The 19,583-nt window shown below is 42.4% G+C and overlaps 3 protein-coding genes across 3 annotated transcripts; 2 read left to right on the forward strand and 1 right to left on the reverse strand.

The window, feature by feature from the left end:
* The first annotated feature begins 2 nt into the window (after window positions 1-2).
* LOC110538753 (peroxisomal membrane protein PMP34) lies at window positions 3-8,799 on the forward strand. The gene is made up of 9 exons (XM_090197084.1): window positions 3-671; window positions 895-955; window positions 1,214-1,280; window positions 1,624-1,778; window positions 1,998-2,114; window positions 2,210-2,355; window positions 2,463-2,558; window positions 2,735-2,817; window positions 2,968-8,799. Exons 1-9 carry the CDS (start codon window positions 597-599, stop codon window positions 3,113-3,115), a joined length of 948 nt encoding a protein of 315 aa, XP_090053210.1. The 5' UTR covers window positions 3-596; the 3' UTR covers window positions 3,116-8,799.
* LOC110486791 (decapping and exoribonuclease protein) lies at window positions 6,813-16,888 on the reverse strand. The gene is made up of 7 exons (XM_021558610.3): window positions 16,742-16,888; window positions 12,231-12,727; window positions 11,723-11,949; window positions 11,261-11,480; window positions 10,316-10,451; window positions 10,066-10,160; window positions 6,813-9,891 (listed from the first exon to the last, which is right to left on the reverse strand). Exons 2-7 carry the CDS (start codon window positions 12,719-12,721, stop codon window positions 9,741-9,743), a joined length of 1,320 nt encoding a protein of 439 aa, XP_021414285.1. The 5' UTR covers window positions 12,722-12,727; window positions 16,742-16,888; the 3' UTR covers window positions 6,813-9,740.
* LOC110513898 (winged helix repair factor 1) lies at window positions 16,805-19,436 on the forward strand. The gene is made up of 7 exons (XM_090197086.1): window positions 16,805-16,945; window positions 17,186-17,284; window positions 17,379-17,524; window positions 17,858-18,093; window positions 18,454-18,551; window positions 18,635-18,782; window positions 19,214-19,436. Exons 2-7 carry the CDS (start codon window positions 17,188-17,190, stop codon window positions 19,257-19,259), a joined length of 771 nt encoding a protein of 256 aa, XP_090053212.1. The 5' UTR covers window positions 16,805-16,945; window positions 17,186-17,187; the 3' UTR covers window positions 19,260-19,436.
* The last annotated feature ends 147 nt before the right edge of the window (window positions 19,437-19,583 follow it).

The following is a 19,583-nucleotide window of genomic DNA, read 5'->3' on the forward strand; positions in this document are numbered from 1 at the left end:
TTGTCATGCAGTCCCATTGAGGAAATTCAAGAATCTACAATTGATATGATGAGAGAAGTTATTAGGCTACTGTATAGGCCTAGGTCACATGTTGCTAAATGATGGAATGGCAATGACAGAGACAATATATAGTCAAAATATGTTAAATTAATTGTGCATATATATCAGTAGGCTTTTATTCATAAAATGTCACGAGGTCATAAAATAGGACATTGGCCATACCTGGCTAGGCGCGCTTTGAACTCAAGCGCAAAAAGAAAGCCGTACAAATCTCAGGTGGCCTAAAGTACTCCATTCCAGTAGATGGCAGTATCGCCCTTTAGAGCGTTCTGAACTCTGACTGACTGCACCACCAAAATTAGTTATTAGGAAGCAGAAATCTCCACAACGAAATTTGACTTATTTATGGCACTGTCAGAGTACACAAAAGCCACTCAGCCACTCATCATGGAATGACAGCAGGTAAACGTACTCCACCACAACCAGTCTCACCGCAAGAAACTCAACCACCGGTTGTTTGAACAGGGTGCTCTGCAGTCGCTGACGGATTTGGCATTCGTACTAGATCGACGCTCTGCGGCCCTAAAGAATCGGAGATGTCCGACAATGGTGCCTCAGCGATCAACCTTCTGTCTTATGAGACACTGGTACACGCCGTGGCAGGTGCAGTGGTAAGGACATCTCAACGTAGTTTGCCTATGTATGAACAGTCCTTTAATAATAAAGACAAGGCCAAAACGTTCGAATAACTACACTGAAATGTTACAACCGGTGCCTCTAGCTAGTTTGTTAGTTAGCATACTGTGTCAGATTGTATCAACTTTGAATTTTGTCGTGTAACTTAGGTTTAACTACCCGTCTATATTCTATATATCATAATGTATTTGCTTCTAGGGTAGCATGACGGCGATGTCCGTCTTCTTTCCTTTGGATACAGCGAGGATCAGACTTCAGGGTGAGTTGTAGAGTAATTGGTGGTACATACTAACTGCTGATAACCATCTTTGTTGTCAGTGTGGTCATACTTGTGTGCTATAACGTTGGACTCTGCACCCAAGGGTCAGTGAGTTCACAAGGAAATGAGTGATGGATATATAGAAGTGGAAACATTGACAAGAGAGACCTTAGCATAACAGAGCTGCAGCCTACTTCCAATGTTACAATAATGTAAGCAAAATGACAATCCCTTTTCTGCCTTCGTTTTCTGTTGCAGTGGATGAGAATCGGAAGTCCAAATCGACTGCCATTCTCCTGGCTGAAATAGCAAAGGAGGAAGGCCTGTGAGTATTGTATGGAACTGTACACCTACTTTACTACAATTTATAATCCACCTTAGATTGCGTGAAATCAATTGACTGGAAAGGAAAGCTGGCCTCGTACCACTGCAATACAGGGCTTTCACTGGGCTGTTGTACCCATAGATCTAGAATAGAGTAGTAGAATGGCCATTCCTTTCAGTTCAAAGCAATGTCCATTCCACCCATTGTATTTCTATGACTACTTTTGTGTTGGGCCAGGAGTTTTCCCCTGTCAGATCACATGCACAGGAAAAACTCCTAGTCCTGGGTTCCCATGGCCCAATGACTGACTTTGTGGATTTCCCTGGTCTTTCTCCCCTCCCAGGTTGTCTCTGTACAGAGGCTGGTTCCCAGTCATCTCCAGTCTGTGCTGCTCCAACTTTGTCTACTTCTACACCTTCAACACGCTGAAGAAAGTCATGGTGGGTAATCAGGGCCGGTCCAGACCAGGAAAAGACCTTCTCATGGGCTTCATCTCAGGTAGGACGACCGAACAGGGACCTTTTAGTGGTAATGGCTAAGTCACTATTAACCTACTGCCACCTATTTTCATGGACTCTTAAGTCATTGATGTAGTTATATTAGGGGAGTCTGAGAGGTGATTAACAGAGAGATTCATTGAAGAAAGTAAATTTGACCTCCATATTTAAATGTATTTAAATGTCTTTCTGTTGCCCGTGTTGTGTGTTTCTCCCCCAGGGGCAGTGAACGTGCTCCTGACCACGCCCATGTGGGTGGTCAACACCCGGCTCAAACTGCAGGGGGCAAAGTTCAGGAACGAAGACCTCCAGCAGACCCACTACAGAGGCATCTTTGGTGTGTGTCTGTCTATTTGTGTTATTCACTGTCTCTTTTCAGTACTAATAAAATGTGACTTACTATCATCATACAATGTGTGTTTTCGATTGCAGATGCTTTCTCGCAGATCATAGCCAGGGAGGGAGTGGGGACTCTTTGGAACGGTACACTGCCTTCTTTGGTGCTGGTCTTCAACCCTGCAGTTGTGTTCATGTTCTATGAAGCCATGAAGAGGAGAGCAGGCAGAGGAGGGAGGAAGGTGAGGGAAGGAGAGGAGGGAGCCAACTTTGACACCTCTGTGGCGTGTCTGAGTGTCAGTCATGCTGAAGGTCTTTGAGCCTTTGTTTTGTTTTTGTCTGCTCCTAGATTACATCAGCAGAGATCTTTCTCATTGGCGCTGTGGCCAAGGCCATCGCTACCACTGCGACGTATCCCCTGCAGACCGTCCAGGCCATTCTAAGGGTAAACATCTCTAAATGCACACACCTGCTAACTGAACACTCATAGCAGTGTTTCCCCAACGCTTCCCATCAAACTGTGTCTGATATCATGATTATGTACTGCTCAGTAAAATAAGTCTATTTCCTGTACTCACAGCTCATTTTGTTGATTCAATTACTGTCTTTCTATCCCCCCAGTTTGGGCAGCACAAAGCTGAGGGCAAGGGAGGTCTACTGGGCAGTCTCCGAAACATAGTCTACCTACTTATGGACAGAATCAAGTGAGTAGATCTCACACACACAATGGAACTCTTGCGTCTCAACAGTCTGACTACTGCAATGTGGTGGGACACTTTCAGACCGTCTTGTGCCAATGAGTATGTCTTGTGTTGATCCATGGACGTGTTCCCTCCCTGTCCTCTCCCCTGCAGGAGGCATGGTGTGCTGGGCTTATACAAAGGCCTGGAGGCCAAACTGCTCCAGACGGTACTAACGGCAGCCCTCATGTTTGTGGTGTATGAGAAGATCACCGCAGCCACCTTCAAGGTCATGGGCATCAACAAGAAACTGAAGCACTGAGGTGTGAGCGGGCCCTTAGACCTCAACCTGCACTGGCTATACAACAGTGGTCACCACCCACCCTGGTCCCGGAGAGGAGCTCACAGGGTGTGCCGGGTTTTGTTCCTGCCCAGCAATGAAACCCCTGGTTCAACGTTCAGATTGACCTATTACCACGTATCTGGAACTTGATTCAGGTGTGTTTAGCACTGGGTTATGACAAAAGCCTACACACCTGTCTCCAAGATGAGGGTTGGTGACCACTGGGCTACTGACTCCCCATCCCAACTTCCCTTTCCTCAATCCCAACATACACCTCAACCAGAGATGGTGTCTCTCCTCCTCTCTTTTCCCCTTACACTGAGGTTTATTCCACATACAGTATTGATATCTGTCTTCCCTACGCTGCCAATATGGGTGAATCTCTCTGGAAATGGTTGTACATGGTCTTATAGGAGGTGCCATAACTGTCCAGCATATGCATTCTGTGGCAATTTTATTATACCTGAATGAATGGCATTACAGTTGAAGCTTGTTATGCTTTCTCCACCACTATTACCCTGGAGTGCTGATAACAACTAGCAGTTTTACTAGCCAACTCCTTTTGGCTTAGATGTTGTCTTGCCAAATAGTTGCTTAGAAAGACGATGCCAAACAACTATTTGCTTAACAAGCTTGGACAATGCCCAAGCGAGTGAAGAGCAATATTCTCAAGAACTTTGAGGGCTTGAGTGAAGCATCAAGGTATTTGCAGACATGGCTATATTCTATTTAAATCTCTGTATATGTCACTGTGCTCCTTCAGCCCTGCGTTAAGACCACTGCAAACCCTTTCCGGAGAGATGTTACTGCTCTTGAAAAGTAGGTTTTGATTTCTCAGCTGGCTGGGACAGTTTGGTGGCTACAGTTGAAGTTGGTAGTTTACATACACCTTAGCCAAATACATTTAAACTCACAATTCCTGACATTTAATCCTAGTAAAAATTCCCTGTATTAGGTCAGTTGGGATCACCACTTTATTTTAAGAATGTGAAATGTCAGAATAGAGTGATTTATTTCAGCTTTTATTTCTTTCATCACATTCCCAGTGGGTCAGAAGTTTACATACACTCAATTAGTATTTGGTAGCATTGCCTTTGTTTAACTTGGGTCAAACGTTTCGGGTAGCCTTCCACAAGCTTCCTACAATAAGTTGGGTGAATTTTTGCCCATTCCTCCTTAGAGCTGGTGTAACTGAGTCAGGTTTGTAGGCCTCCTTGCTCGCACACGCTTTTTATCTCTGCCCACAAATTTTCTATAGGATTGAGGTCAGGGCTTTGATGGCCACTCCAATACCTTGACTTTGTTGTCCTTAAGCCATTTTGCCACAACTTTGGAAGTATGCCTGGGGTCATTGTCCATTTGGAAAACCCATTTGCGACCAAGCTTTAACTTCCTGACTGATGTCTTGAGATGTTGCTTCAATATATCCACATAATTATCCATCCTCATGATGCCATCTATTTTGTGAAGTGCACCAGTCCCTCCTGCCACAAAGCACCCCCACAACATGATGCTGCCACCCCCGTGCTTCATGGTTGGGATGGTGTTCTTCGGCTTGCAAGCATCCCTTTTTTCCTCCAAACATAACGATGGTCATTATGGCCAAACAGTTCTATTTTTGTTTCATCAGACCAGAGGACATTTCTCCACAAAGTACGATCTTTGTCCCCATGTGCAGTTGCAAACCGTAGTCTGGCTTTTTTATGTCGGTTTTGGAGCAGTGGCTTCTGCCTTGCGGAGCGGACTTTCAGGTTATGTCGATATAGGACTAGTTTTACTATGGATATGAATACTTTTGTACCGGTTTCCTCCAGCATCTTCACAAGGTCCTTTGCTGCTGTTCTGGGATTGATTTTCACTTTTCGATTTGCACCAAAATACGTTCATCTCTAGGAGACAGAACGTGTCTCTTTCCTGAGCGGTATGATGGCTGTGTGGTCCCATGGTGTTTATAATTGTGTACTATTGTTTGTATAGATGAATCTGGTACCTTCAGGCGTTTGGAAATTGCTCCCAAGGATGAACCAGACTTGTGTAGGTCTACAATTTCTTTCTGAGGTCTTGGCTGATTTCTTTTGATTTTCCCATGATGTCAAGCAAAGTGGCACTGAGTTTGAAGGTAGGCCTTGAAATACATCCACAGGTACACCTCCAATTGTCTCAAATTATGCCAATTAGCCTATGAGAAGCTTCTAAAGCATGACATTTTCTGGTATTTTCCAAGCTGTTTAAATGCACAGTCAACTTTGTGTATGACAACTTCTGACCCACTGGAATTGTGATACAATCTGTATGCAAACAATTGTTGGAAAAATGACTTGTGTCATGCGCAAAGTAGATGCCCTAACCGACTTGCCAGAAATTCGTGGAGTGCGTGAAACAAGTTTTAATGACTCCAACCTAAGTGTATGTAAACTTGCGACTTCAACTGTATGTGCTGAATAGCCTATGTTTGATCTGCTTGGCCATCTGCGGTACGCACTATTGGCACAGGACAGAAAAAACTTTGCTTCAATTACGTACTAGAAGGGGATCCCATTTTTTACTCCTGAAATATTTACCTTGTATTGCCTTTTAATGAAGCCAGTCAACCATTTCTCAGTCTTATGATTTAATTCAGAATACAATAATGATTCTTCTAAATGCTTCTCTTATTTAAAACAAGTTTCCCCCAACCACCTAACAAGGAACAACTCTGGGCCCTAGTTATTATTAAAATACTGGTTTACCATAAGAGTTTAACCTAGAAGAATGTCTGCAAGACAAAAGGCTACTTTTATTTATTTAAGGTGTCATTATAAGATGAGTGTTATGTCATGTTTCACACAACTGTAGCCAGGAATGTCTGTCTATAGAGAAATCGGATAAATACTTTTAAATATGTTTTACATTTAGATAAATAATCCTAATCTCTAGATTGGATCAACATTTTTCCAAGTTGAAAAGCATAGTATACATTTTCTATGCTGTATTGGAATATATCTTGTCTACTTAACTTGCACAGAACATGAAGGGGTTTATATTCAAATCTAAACTAGTTAAATGAAAATGGGCCAACTAGAAGAATCAATACATGTACATTTGGCAGTGATAATTATCATTTCACTGCAGCATTTTGCAATCTATGTAATGTTGTCATGCATTGTTGTCATTGTTCACTGGAATTCTTGAGCCTGTACTTTTTTATGCTAAGTGCCTCCAAACCTAGGAACTAGCGATGGTGGTGGACCAGATCTGTTGATAGCACTGTAAAGACGGATGACACACATCACATACTGACTGTGCTGGTCAGTAGTCAAATCTGTTATGTCTTAAAATCAGTAGTTCATACAACCCATAATCTGCTGCCTTGCTTAGCCTAGACAGTAGGCTATGTATGTAGATTGGATGTTCAGGATGATATGAACAGTATGTGACCTGCTTAGCCTAGACAGTAGGCTATGTATGTAGATTGGATGTTCAGAATGATATGAACAGTATCTGACCTGCTTAGCCTAGACAGTAGGCTATGTATGTAGATTGGATGTTCAGAATGATATGACCAGTATGTGACCTGCTTAGCCTAGACAGTAGGCGATTGCTGTAGATTGGATGTTCAGAATAATATGAACAGTATGTGACCTGCACTAAGAAAGCGGACTGTCTTCCACAGCAATAAATTATACAAGTTATAATAACTGTCTACATTTTACTACATATTTGTTGCACTGAAATTCTGACTTACAGTGCATTCGGAAAGAATTCAGACCCCTGACGCTTTACACATTTTGTTACCTTATTTTCAAAAATCTTTTAAACTTGGCAAGTCAGTTAAGAACAAATTCTTATTTACCATGACGGCCTACCTCGGCCAAAACCGGAAGACGCTGGGCCAATTGTGCGCCACCCTATGGGACTCCCAATTGCGGCCGAATGTGATGCAGCCTGGATTCGAACCAGGGACTGCAGTGACGCCTCTTGCACTGAGATGCAGTGCCTCAGACCGCTGCGCCAATCAGGAGCCTTATTCTAAAATGTATTAATTTTTTCCCCCTCAACCTACACACAATACCCCATAATGACAAAGCGAAAACAGGTTTTTAAAAGTGTCTGCAAATGTATTAAATTAAAACATACCTTATTTACATAAATATTCAGACCCTTTGCTATGAGACTCGGAATTGAGCTCAGGTGCATCCTGTTTCCATTGATCATCCTTGAGATGTTTCTACAACTTGATTGGAGTCCACCTGTGGTAAATTCAATTGATTGGACATAATTTGGAAAGGCACACACCTGTTTAAGGTCCCACAGTTGACATTGCATGTCAGCAAAAACCAAGCCATCAGGTCGAAAGAATTGTCCGTAGAGCACCGAGACAGGATTGTGTCGAGGCACAGATCTGGTGAAGGGTACTAAAAAATGTCTGCAGCATTGAAGGTCCCCAAAAACACAGTGGCCTCCATCATTATCATTATTATTATTATTCCTAGAGCTGGCTTTCCGGCCAAACTGAGCAATCGGGGGAGAAGGGCCTTGGTCAGGGAGGTGACCAAGAACCCGATGTTCACTCTGACAGAGCTCCAGACTTCCTCTGTGGAGATGGGAGAACCTTCCAGAAGGACAACCATCTCTGCAGCACTCCACCAGTCAGGCCTTTATGGTAGAGTGGCCAGATGGTAGCCACTCCTCAGTAAAAGGCACAGCCTGCTTGGAGTTTGCCAGAAGGCACCTAAAGGATTCTCAGACCATGAGAAACAAGATTCTCTGGTCTGATGAAACCAAGATGTGACACTTGGCATTCAGGCCAAAGAGTTCAGTCTGGAGGAAACCTGGCATCCCTACGGTGAAGCATGGTGGTGGCAGAATCACGCTGTGGGGATGTTTTTCAGTGGCAGGGATTGGGAGACTAGTCAGGATCAAGGGAAAGATGAACGGAGCAAAGTACAGAGAGATATTTTATGAAAACCTGCTCAGGACCTCAGACTGGGGAGAAGGTTTACATTCCAACAGGACAATGACCATAAGCACACAGCCAAGACAATGCAGGAGTGGCTTTGAGACAAGTCTCTGAATGTCCTCGAGTGGCCCAGCCAGAGCCCGGACAAACATCTCTGGAGAGACCTGAAAATAGCTGTGCAGCAACCCTCCCCATCCAACCTGACGAAGCTTGAGAGGATCTGCAGAGAAGAATGGGAGAAACTCCCCAAATACAGGTGTGCCAAGCTTGTAGCATCATACCCAAGAAGACTTGAGGCTGTAATCGCTGCCAAAGGCGCTTCAACAATGTACTGAGTAAAGGGTCTGAATACTTATGTAAATGTAACATTTTTTTATTAGTTATACATTTGCAAACATTTCTAAACCTGTTTTTGCTTTGTCATTGTGGGGTTTTGTGTGTAGCTTGAGGGGGGGGGATTGAATCAATTTTAGAACAAAGCTGTAACGTAACAAACTTTGAAAAAATTCAAGGGGTCTGAGTCATTTCAGAATGCACTGTATGTGGTTATAACAGTCTATTTCCACTTCTGACTTGAGGAATGATTAAGGACGTACAGTAGGACATGACAAGATGTGCCTTGGAATTCATGGAGAACTCTGGGACTAGTATGCATCCTGCAGGTTTTAAATGAATAATAATTCTGTAAATTGCATTGAAATAAATGAAAGCTATGACAGATTAACATCTTTACAGAGCAAATAGTGTCTTTTTTAGTTAATTCCATTCAGCACAACTGCATTGTAGAATCAGACTTTTACCTGGGATGTTTTCTACCATCTGCGACATTGTCAATGCGTCATTCAATGAAGGTGTCATTTATTATAGGACAAAGGACAATGCATTCTGACACTGGACAGTTTCCATCAACACTTTGGTTAAAACTGCTTATGCAATATTGATGTTCTTAAGTTTAGTTTTTTTGTGGCATATTTTAATTCATGTACTTCAGAAAAGAACATGATAAGTGATCGATATGCCCATGGGGTTAATAATAAAAAGGTTTGATTGGGAAATTAAATCTTGTTATGCTACTATTGTTCAACAGTTTCAGAGCAGACACTTCAAACCGCAACTGTTACATTCAGATCACAGAATTTTGTAATAAAATGTTAAAAAAAAATACAAATCAGAGATGAGCTGAAAAATGTAAATACTTCACATAAAAAAAGACACCACAAACCATTAGGAAAGATATGTCTTCTGTGAACCTGCACACCATTTGTGAGAAAGTCCCAAAAGCTGGTTTGTGAATGCTAAAGTCCATGCTGATCCACACTATATAACTCAGCCACTCTGGGAGGAAAATGGAAGTTGAATAAAATAACTTTCTTTATCGTCAAAAACCGACCCGTCAGAACCCGCCTACTCCTTCAGGGCGCTTGGTGTGTTTCTACTTCATTATCAAATAACAGGTTTCAGCGTTAAAGTATTGCTTCAAGTCCATACTGGTATAAGGTGAAAACCTTGGCCTGTACGCATAAAGCATATCAAAGTAGGAGTGCTGATCTAGGCTCCGTTTTGCCTACTAAATCAGAATGAATAGGATGAGGGACCTTATTCTAGATCAGCAGTCTTACTCTGAGCTGCTTTGTCAATACGGGCCATTGTCAGGTTTGTTCTGAGTCAGGTCTGAGGTGGGTGGTGGTGTGTCTCACGACTGGTTGAACTGGTCATCTCCCTGACGTACCAGTCTGGTAGGAAGGAGTACTGAGAGTCTCTGTGGATGGAGTAGGTGACGTCTCGGTGTGGATCCCATGAGAACAGGTGCACCAACCTGACAGAAATAAATAACATAGTTAACTAGAGTCAGAATGTTTCTAGGGAAACTCTTGACTGTATGCAATAGCAAGTTCTCTTAAGCTTTTTTTAATGGTAGCAGAAAGTAAAGGTTATGAGCACTGTAATAAAATAAGTACTTTAAAAGAATCTTAACCATATCAAGCATCACCTTGGATCGTCTTCTGTGACCACACTCTTCACGAAGGACAGGAATTCACAGCAGAAGTTCATGCAGACAGTTGGCTTCCAGCAGTTGGTTTCATTCTGTATGAGAGAAGAGACAACCTCTTAGGACAAACAAGCACGCACATTGTTTTTAAACTCACAAAATAGGCATCCTATATTACACAGACCTACTGGGTTTCTGGTAGAAAAATGTGTATGTTCTTTTTCAGAAGAAAATACAACTGTAATCGTACCTTGATAAGCTGAGATATCTTGGAGATGTGGTAAGTCTCCACAGACACAACCACTCCGTCATGATCACGGAAACCAGCTACGATTCGCGGTACCCCAGGAAGAAAGGACTGGGCCCACCACTTTAGTAGTTTAAACCTGGAAGGAGAACATACACAAGAGAAACATTTTAACTCTCTTGGGAAAATGTTCAAACTGAAGATGTGAGGAGCTAGCCTTGGTTCCAGTTTCATTCTGTGTATATTCATCAGCAAAATGTGTCTTTACCAGACAGTGACAACAGAACTGGTTACTGGGCAATTCCATGGTAATGGAATTACGCTGAGACTCAGATTTTTCACTTTAAAATGTATGTCTAACAAAAAACATTTAAAAGTTTAACAAACCATACAACTCTATGCACAGAGACTAATTTTAACAATTTACACTGAGAATTTTACAAATACAGGAAGAACTGTGCAGATATAAAGTTTGGTAACAGAATAAAACTGAAGGAGATTTTACCGTAATTCTGTTACCAAACTTTGCACCTGCACAATTTTTCAAGTAAATGTTTTTTTTTTATTGTGTAAATTGTTCAACATAGTCAGTGTGCATAGAGTTGTATGGATTGTTAAACTTTTAAATGTTTTTTTTTATTGTGTAAATTGTTCAACATAGTCAGTGTGCATAGAGTTGTATGGATTGTTAAACTTTTAAATGTTTTTTTTTATTGTGTAAATTGTTCAACATAGTCAGTGTGCATAGAGTTGTATGGATTGTTAAACTTTGAAATCAATGGCTTTTGTTTGGCATACAGTTTAAAGAAAAATGTGAGTCTCAGCAAATTCCGTTAACATGGAATTGCCCAACTGCAGATATCCAGAGATATAAGATTTGGATATGCAGATGTCCAATCCGTCTCCATAATAGGGGGCTAGTGCAGAGCGTATCTGTGGATAGTTTACCTGTGGAAGTTGCTGCGTTGTTTGGGGGTGGAGATTTCCAGTGAGGTCTTCATCTCGATGTAGTTGGCTGGAGGAGACGGGGCCTTGGGGTCTTTGTCCCGACAGTCCACCTCGCCAGAGAACAGCAGTCTGTGCTCGGCTAGCCGGGTCTGGACTACAGTGCAGAAGGCCTCGTTGGTGTTTACAACCCCACCTGGATCTGGAAGACTCTGGGCATCATCTGAAAGAAGGTTACAGACATTTCAAAACAATTCATTCATTCATTCATTCATTCATTACAATTCACCAATTTGGACTATTTTGTGTATGTCCATTACATGAAATCCAAATAAAAATCCATTTAAATTACAGGTTGTAATGCAACAAAATAGGAAAAATGCAGAGGGGGATAAATACTTTTGCAAGGTACTGTAACAACTCAGTGCGTACAGCAAAAGAGGAATACAAGAAGCGATCCTCTACCTGCACAGGTGTACTGTTCAAATTTGTATCCCCAGTACATCATCTCCTCGTGCCTCTCAGTGCGGTTCTCCCGGTCCCGGCGTGCAGCCTCCGTCTCCACCTCACTGATGTACAGTGTCCCCCCCATCCTGGTCACAGCCAGCAGCCAGCCCTCCCGGGTCTCATAAGGCGTGGTCAACAGCTTGGTTAGGTGGCCGCGCCATGTCACAATGTCTACACCTAATGCACTGGTAGGAGAGGTTGATCAAATAATACATGTCTGTCATAACACACAGGAACACACAGTCATTCCTTGTGACTAGGAATCACAGAATTGACTGAGGATATTGTGTGTGTGTATATTGAATATTGTGTCCATCACAACTGATCCCATTCTGAAATGTTTATGGCCTTGATGACTGACAATTAGTGGGCCTATATCTGTATAACTAGACAGAAAGGTGTTGCTACTGATGAATAATGTATCAATCAAAATAACATCTCTTAAACTGACACTAGTGGTGCTTACCATGGGGAAGAAGAAGCAGCTGTGTCCTTCGACTGCAGCTTGGACCTGTTTGCCAGGATCCATCTGAGGATGTGGTCCAGTTTCTCCTTCACCCTGTCGTCCCTCTTGACGAAGCGGCCCCTGTACCCGTCCCTCAAGTCGAAGTTAGGACAACTCTTCTCCGGCTCCACGTAGTAACGCAGCTGCCGGGCATCATTGAAAAACCTGCGCTCAGAGTCCAGGGAGAAATGTCCCACCTCCACAGGCTGTTTGTATAAGGGGAAGTCTCTCTCGTACAGCTGTCGTTGTATGCTCAGGCTCTGGGTTGGGGGGCTAGATGGGGGTGTTGAAGGGCCAGCCGGGTGATGGTTCTGACCAGGTCTGAAGCGCTTGTGTTGGAAATGGCCTCTCCCACTGTCATCCATGTCTCTCTTGAATGTTGACTGGTGGTTGTCGTGGTGATTGGAGTTTGGATGTTGGGGTCTGTGGTGGGACTGGTGGCGTTGGTCCATGGTGATCTAGGAAGAGACAAATATATCTAGTTAATAATCATTCAAATAACAATCTAATAGTCAGTGTCTGACTCAATCTCTTCCAATCTTTCCTTTTTGTATACTACTCCTAATTAAAAGCCCAAAGCAGTCCAAATGTGACTTTCCTGTGTTTTTTTAATATATTTTTTTACATATTGCCACACTTTGAAGTGTGTGAAATTAAAAAATGATAATGCCCTTTTAGCTGTTTTAATTGCCTGAAATGTCAGTCAATTTAGGTGGGATGGAGTTTTAGCCTGCCTGGTGTAGATTAACTAATAGACCAATAAAAAAAGGGAGTTCCAAACCTGGAGAAAAACAGAGAGGTTGGCTTAGATTGCTGACAGGAGGAAGGATGGCGGAAGCGGACACACTGATGTGGATTGGGAATCTAATGGCGGTAGAATTAAGGACAATTTGAATGTAGTCCAAAATAATGGAAAATGGAGCAAGATAGGGCTGAGAATGACCCTTCGTATCTTGTACGAGTACGGTTTGTTAATGACGAGCAGCTGATCGGATTACTAATCTTGAAGAATCCATTTGATACAGTCAAGTCCATAAATATTTGGACATTGACCAAGGTATTATTGTTATTTTAGCTGTCTACCACAGCATATTGGAGTTTAAATTAAATAATGAATATGAGCTTTCATTTGAGGGTATTTACATCTAAAGCGGGTGAACGGTGTAGGAATTACAGCACTTTTTATATGTGGTCCCCCCCTTTTTAAAGGACCAAAAGTAATTGGACAATTGGCTGCTCAGTTGTTCCATGGCAAGGTGTGTGCTTTTCCTCATTAGTTAATTTACAAGTAAGCAGATAAAAGGTTTAGAGTTTATTTCAAGAGTGTCATTTGCATTTGGAATCTATTGCTGTTAACCCTCAATATGAAGTCCAAAGAGCTGTCACTGCCAGTGAAGCAAGCCATCCTTAGGCTGAAAAATCAAAACAAACCCATCGGAGAGATAGCGAAAATATTAGGTGTGGCCGAATCAACTATTTGGTACATTCTTTAAAAAAGAAAGAACGCACTGGTGAGCTCAGGAACACCAAAAGGCCAGAAAAATTACGGAAAACAACTGTGGTGGATGACAGAATAATTATTTCCCTGGTGAAGAAAAAACCCTTCACAACAGTTGGCCAGATCAAGAACACCCTCCAGGAGGTAGGCATATCTGTGTCAGAGTCAACAATCAAGAGAACACCCTCCAGGAGGTAGGCATATCTGTGTCAGAGTCAACAATCAAGAGAACACCCTCCAGGAGGTAGGCATATCTGTGTCAGAGTCAACAATCAAGAGAACACCAGAGTAAATACAGATGGTTTACCACAAGATGTAAAACCATCTGGAAGACCAGATTACAGTTTGCCAAACAACATCTAAAAAAGCCTGTACAGTTATGGAACATCCTATGGACAGATGAGACAAAAAATCAACTTGCACCAGAATGATGGCAAGAGAAGAGCATGGAGAAGGGAAGGAACTGCTCATGATTCGAAGCATACCACCTCATCTGGTGGAGGTAGTGCTATGGTATGGGCATGTATGGCTGCCAATGGAACTGGTTCCCCTGTATTTATTGATAATCTGACTGCTGACAAAAGCAGCAGGATGAATTCTGAAGTGTTTAGGGCTATATTATCTGCTCAGATTCGGCCAAATGCTTCAAAACCATGCTTCACAGTGCAGATGGACAATGACCCAAAGCATACTGAAGAAGCAACCGAATACTTTTTTAGGGCAAAGAAGTGGAATGTTCTGCAATGGCCAAGTCAATCACCTGACCTGATTCCAATTGAGCATGCATTTCACTTGCTGAAGGCAAAACGCCTCAAGAACAAGCAGGAACTGAAGATAGCTGCAGTAAAGGCCTGGCAGAGCATCACCAGGAAAGAAACCCAGCATCTGGTTATGTCTATGTGATCCAGACTTCAGGCAGTCATTTGCGACCAAGTATTAAAACTCACAATTTAATTTATTATTGTTAGTTTGTCCAATTACTTTTGAGCCCCTAAAATTGGGGGGGACCACATAAAAGTGCTGTAATTCCTACACTGTTCACACTATTTGGATGTAAATACCCTCAAATTAAATCTGAAAGTCTGCACTTTTCCTTTCAAATCCTTTGTGTTGGCATACAGAGCCAAAATGAAAATGACTTGGTCAATGCCCAAATATTTATGAACCTGACTATATCCGAACTGGTGGAGATGCTGGGTAAAGTGAAGGCTGTGATGATCACGAGAGGCGGGCTTGTTTTGATTTTTTTGTACTTCTGCTGATCAGAAGGAACGTGTGTTGCGTCTCACCCGGATAGTCTGGGTAGCCATTTGATTAGTTGTTCAGGAGTCTTATGGCTTGGGGGTGAAAGCTGTTTTGAAGCCTCTTGGACCTAGACTTGGCTCTCCGCTACCGCTTGCCGTGCGGTAGCAGAGAGAATGGTCTATGACTAGGGTGGCTGGAGTCAGACAATTTTTTGGGCCTTCCTTTGACACCGCCTGGTATAGAGGTCCTGGATGGCAGGAATCTTGGCCCCAGTGATGTACTGGGACATTCGCACTACCCTCTGTAGTGCCTTGCGGTCGTAGGCCGAGCAGTTGCCATACCAGGCAGTGATGCTCTCGATGGTGCAGCAGTAGAACGTTTTGAGGATCTGATAACCCATGCCAAATATTTTCAGCCTCCTGAGGGGGAATAGGTTTTGTTGTGCCCTCATCACGACTGTCTTGGTGTGCTTGGACCATGTTAGTTTGTTGGTGATGTGGTCACCAAGGAACTTGAAGCTCTCAACCTGCTCCACTACAGCCCCGTCAATGAGAATGAGGGCGTGCTTGCTCCTGTAATCCACAATCATCTCCTTTGTCTTGATCACGTTGAGGGAGAGGTTGTTGTCCTGGCACCACACGGCCAGGTCTCTGACCTCCTCCCTATAGGCTGTCTCGTTGTTGTCGGTGATCAGGCCTAGCACCGTTGTGTCATCAGCAAACTTAATGATGGTGTTGGAGTCGTGCCTGGCCTGGCCAAGTTTTGTTTTGGTCAATGTACTATTTTTATTTGGGTGGATTAAGTTAGTTTTAGATGTCATGTATGGTTTTGGTGTTTTCAACCCATCCAGTTGGTGGCGGCAAAACACCTTTCGGTGTTCTAGTCTGCCATAAAACCCACAGAAGAAGAAGAAGTTCCAAACATCTCTGCCAAGAGGTTGGTTTTCCCCTCCCCACTCCTAGCAAAATTCTTGTTTGAGAAATTGCTCTTTGGTAATAAGCTATTTTAGTTTCTTTTTGATTTGAATTCAAAACAATCCCTGTAATGTACTTGATTGTTACCCAGAAATGATTTGATATTGAGACTTTTTTAAATAAAAAAAATACAAATAATGTCTGCATTGGACCGTTAACTGATCTGGAAGAACAGGATGGATAGATGGAGAGACAGAATGGGTCAATCACATTGCTTCTTCCTATTTATTAATGGAGACTGCAGTCTTTCTAGAAAATGTTTAGACATGAGTGATGTCTAAACACTTTGGGATGCAAACCACAGAAGTAGGCTGGCTAGCTAACTAGCGACTAACATACAGTATGCAGCAATAACAGACACCGGACCCAAACCTTCGGCTTCTGCCACTGCTGTCTCGTATGACTGGCTGAAAGCACGCGTAACTAAATTAGGTAGTTATGTGGACTAGATAGGTAATATCACTGTATTGGTTATTACATAAATACTGTAATATGTTACATCAGACGTAATAACAGATAAAACATTTTTTTTTTAAATACACTACCCTCCAGTCAATGTAACTTCAGCATTGCAAATGCATGGCTAGCAGTCTAGCGAGCTAGTTAGCTAGCTAACAGTAAATGCACAATGGTATTAACTTAGTTTCCTTCAACACAAACTGCATGCATGATACATTATGTTATGCATGCTACTTTCTATGTTTTGATCAAGCAAAGCAGATGCAACTCATTTTGCAAAATGTGAATTTACTCACCACCGTCTTATTAGCTAGCTAGCTAACGTTACTTCTGTTTTGCAGGATGTGTAACAGTTGATCCTGACGGATAGGTGGCGGTATGTTTCGGAGTCGGGTGCTGTCTTGTCATTCTGACAGAATAATTTTGTCCGGTGTATGTTTAAACGATTGGCAAATCTTGTTTGACCAAGAGTTGCTACAGCAATGCTTACTTTAAGTCAGGTATGGACATTCATTTTATTGCTAGTAAATATACTTATGGAAAACAAACCAATATTTTGTAATTAGTACCGTTATTATAAAGTTTACCGTAGTAGACAAATGGCTAGAAGCTCGTTTATTTTAACGTTAGCATGCTGCTGTCTGTCTTCATAATAACAACTAGCTACTGTAGCTAGCCACTAATGTTAGCACTCCACAACGATTGTTAATGTTAATTGTTAATGTTTTCATGCCTCTCAGTTATGAACCGAAAACGGGCCCTTATATCAGACACGTTTAAAGTGAACAAACGAAGAGTTGGCAATGAGAAGCAGTTTGGAGCTGTCAACAATGGAGAAGGTGCCTTTCCTCAAACTTAAATGTAGCTATCTAGCTAAATGTGTCAGTGTTTGACTTGTTGTCCGTCTCCTTTCTTGTCCCTTTCTTTCCCAAGCGGGACCACTGGACGTCAAAGCCACCCTGCAGGACCTTATGACATTATTCCCACGCAAACTCTTCAATGACGCCCTTCCACAAATTGTCCTAAAACACCAACTCTACAGCATACACAATGATAGGACCCAAGTGGACAGGCAGCTTGTAAGCCCAATGAATATTGCTGGAGCAGTGTTCTTCAATCCTGGTGGTCTCAATCAAATGTGTTATTTTTTTTATTTTTATTTAACCTTTATTTAACTAGGCAAGTCAGTTAAGAACACATTCTTATTTACAATGACGGCCTACACCGGCCAAACCCGGATGACACTGTACTGGGCACTAACAAAAACCTCCACACTTTGGTCTCCAGGACTGGGTTTGAAGAACACTACTAGTTCTGGAGAAATATTCAAATGTGTTGTCAATTTAGACCATTGCCTTGGTTGATCCATCTGTTAATGTCCAACATCTTCATTTTCATCATCTCTTTGTTAGAGTGACTTGAGGGAACAGGGGGAGCTGTTGATGTTCCAGCTGGGCTTTGATGCCGAGGCCTTTGGGTTGGTGTTCGCTGCAGACTACAAGGCTAAAGTCCTGGCTGGGGAGGAGGGGAGAGGGACACGGGGCACAGTGGATAAATTCCTGGAGAAAGTGCTGCCCTCCTGCAATGACCTGAGCTTCAACAAAGACAAAATGCTGAAGGAGTTTCTCTTCACAGACTCAGAGATAACGTATGAGGGAAATTGCTTTTTTATTTATTAATCTTGGTCTCTTCATGTATTGAAAGTCTTTGTTTGAATGCGTTTGTACTGTAGCTTGTTTCCCAGACACAGAATAAGCCTAGTCCTGGACTTAAAGGCTATGTCAATGGAGATTCTCTATTATACATGATTTTTAGTCCTGGTCTAGGCTTGATCTCTGTCCAAAAAACCGGCACTGTGTGTGTGAGATTTTTTTTTTAAATGTTTGAGAGGGTGGTCATCTATGCTGCATCTTATCCTTTTCATGTATCTGAAAGTCTCTGCTTGGATGCATTTGCTCCATTGTAAATGAGTCACTAATAACTTGTGCTATTTCCCACCCCCACCCAGGCAACTGGTGAAGTCGGGGGTTCTGACTGTGAGGGACGCTGGCAGCTGGTGGCTCTCCATCCCCAACTCTGGCAGATTCACCAAGTACCTAATACAGGGTCAGCTACCAAACAAAGAAGTAATTAGCACTACTTTGCTAATGGAGTGTTGACTGTTTACTATCTTCCTCCCCCTGACCCAGGTCGTAAAGCTGTGCTGGGCATGGTTAAGAAGTCCAAATATAATGAAGTCTTAAAGGCAGAACTGGAGGAGAGGCAGACCAACTCACAGGTTAAATTCCAGATCAAGTACCACATCCATGACATCATTGGTGCAGAGCTAGTAGAATGGTGAGACTGGTTTTCATGTCAGTAGGACCAAGAGTTTTCCCTGAACATCATGACACTCTTACACACACACACCACTTATGCTGCTGCCATATTGTTTACTATTATGATCTGTCCTGCTACCAGTCACTTTCTCCTAATCCCTGCCTACATGTACATATCTACCTCAACTAATCAGGTATCCCTGCAACATTGTAAGTCTGGGACTGACCCTGTATACAGCTTACATGTTCTTTTTTCTCCTGGCAGAGTTGTACTCTTGATATTGACTGAATACTGGGAAGGGCTTGCAAGTGAAGCATGTTACTGTACTTGTGCACGTGACAACTTGGAACTTGACTCCTGGGCGTAGCCATCAACTATTCTTGTCGACTGACGTGTATCTAATACAATTGGTCATGTTGTACCCACATTACCAGCTCTTTTCTTTTTAGTATACCCACAACTTCAGGAACATTGTTACGGTGTGTGGACTACTGAACCCAACTGACTGAATGGATACAACAACCTGTTTCATGGATGAAACCCTTAAAGCAACTGAACATGACGAGAGGCCATGTTACACCAACGAATCTGGTTAATCATTTATTGCCTTGTTTTTCTGCCAAATAGGTGAAATGCCAATGGTGTAAAATAAAGCCTTTTCTGGTTTGTAAATCGTTTAAGGTTCCTTGTTGACTGTCCTTGTTTTAAGACAATTGCAACGTGTGGACCCTACAACCAGCTATACTTATGCTCAGAGTCCTCAAAGGAGGAAGTACAATAGCACGTCAGTCCTTAAGAAAAAGCTTAAACACTAATTGC

This window comes from Oncorhynchus mykiss, chromosome 13, assembly GCF_057628025.1.
Source record: "Oncorhynchus mykiss isolate SJ-2025 chromosome 13, ASM5762802v1, whole genome shotgun sequence".
NCBI lineage: Eukaryota > Metazoa > Chordata > Actinopteri > Salmoniformes > Salmonidae > Oncorhynchus > Oncorhynchus mykiss.

Bases quoted from the DNA above. Each gene is read 5' to 3' on its own strand.
- LOC110538753 (XM_090197084.1), top strand. From the start codon at position 597: ATGTCCGACAATGGTGCCTCAGCGATCAACCTTCTGTCTTATGAGACA. The intron at 672-894 runs GTAAGGACATCT...ATTTGCTTCTAG, and splicing joins ACGCCGTGGCAGGTGCAGTG to GGTAGCATGACGGCGATGTC. The intron at 956-1,213 runs GTGAGTTGTAGA...TTTCTGTTGCAG, and splicing joins AGCGAGGATCAGACTTCAGG to TGGATGAGAATCGGAAGTCC.
- LOC110486791 (XM_021558610.3), bottom strand. From the start codon at position 12,721: ATGGACCAACGCCACCAGTCCCACCACAGACCCCAACATCCAAACTCC. The intron at 10,161-10,315 runs GTACGATTACAG...TCTCTCATACAG, and splicing joins AGATATCTCAGCTTATCAAG to AATGAAACCAACTGCTGGAA. The intron at 9,892-10,065 runs GTGATGCTTGAT...TATTTCTGTCAG, and splicing joins GTCACAGAAGACGATCCAAG to GTTGGTGCACCTGTTCTCAT.
- LOC110513898 (XM_090197086.1), top strand. From the start codon at position 17,188: ATGAACCGAAAACGGGCCCTTATATCAGACACGTTTAAAGTGAACAAA. The intron at 17,285-17,378 runs GTGCCTTTCCTC...TTCTTTCCCAAG, and splicing joins AGCTGTCAACAATGGAGAAG to CGGGACCACTGGACGTCAAA. The intron at 18,783-19,213 runs GTGAGACTGGTT...TTTTCTTTTTAG, and splicing joins GGTGCAGAGCTAGTAGAATG to TATACCCACAACTTCAGGAA.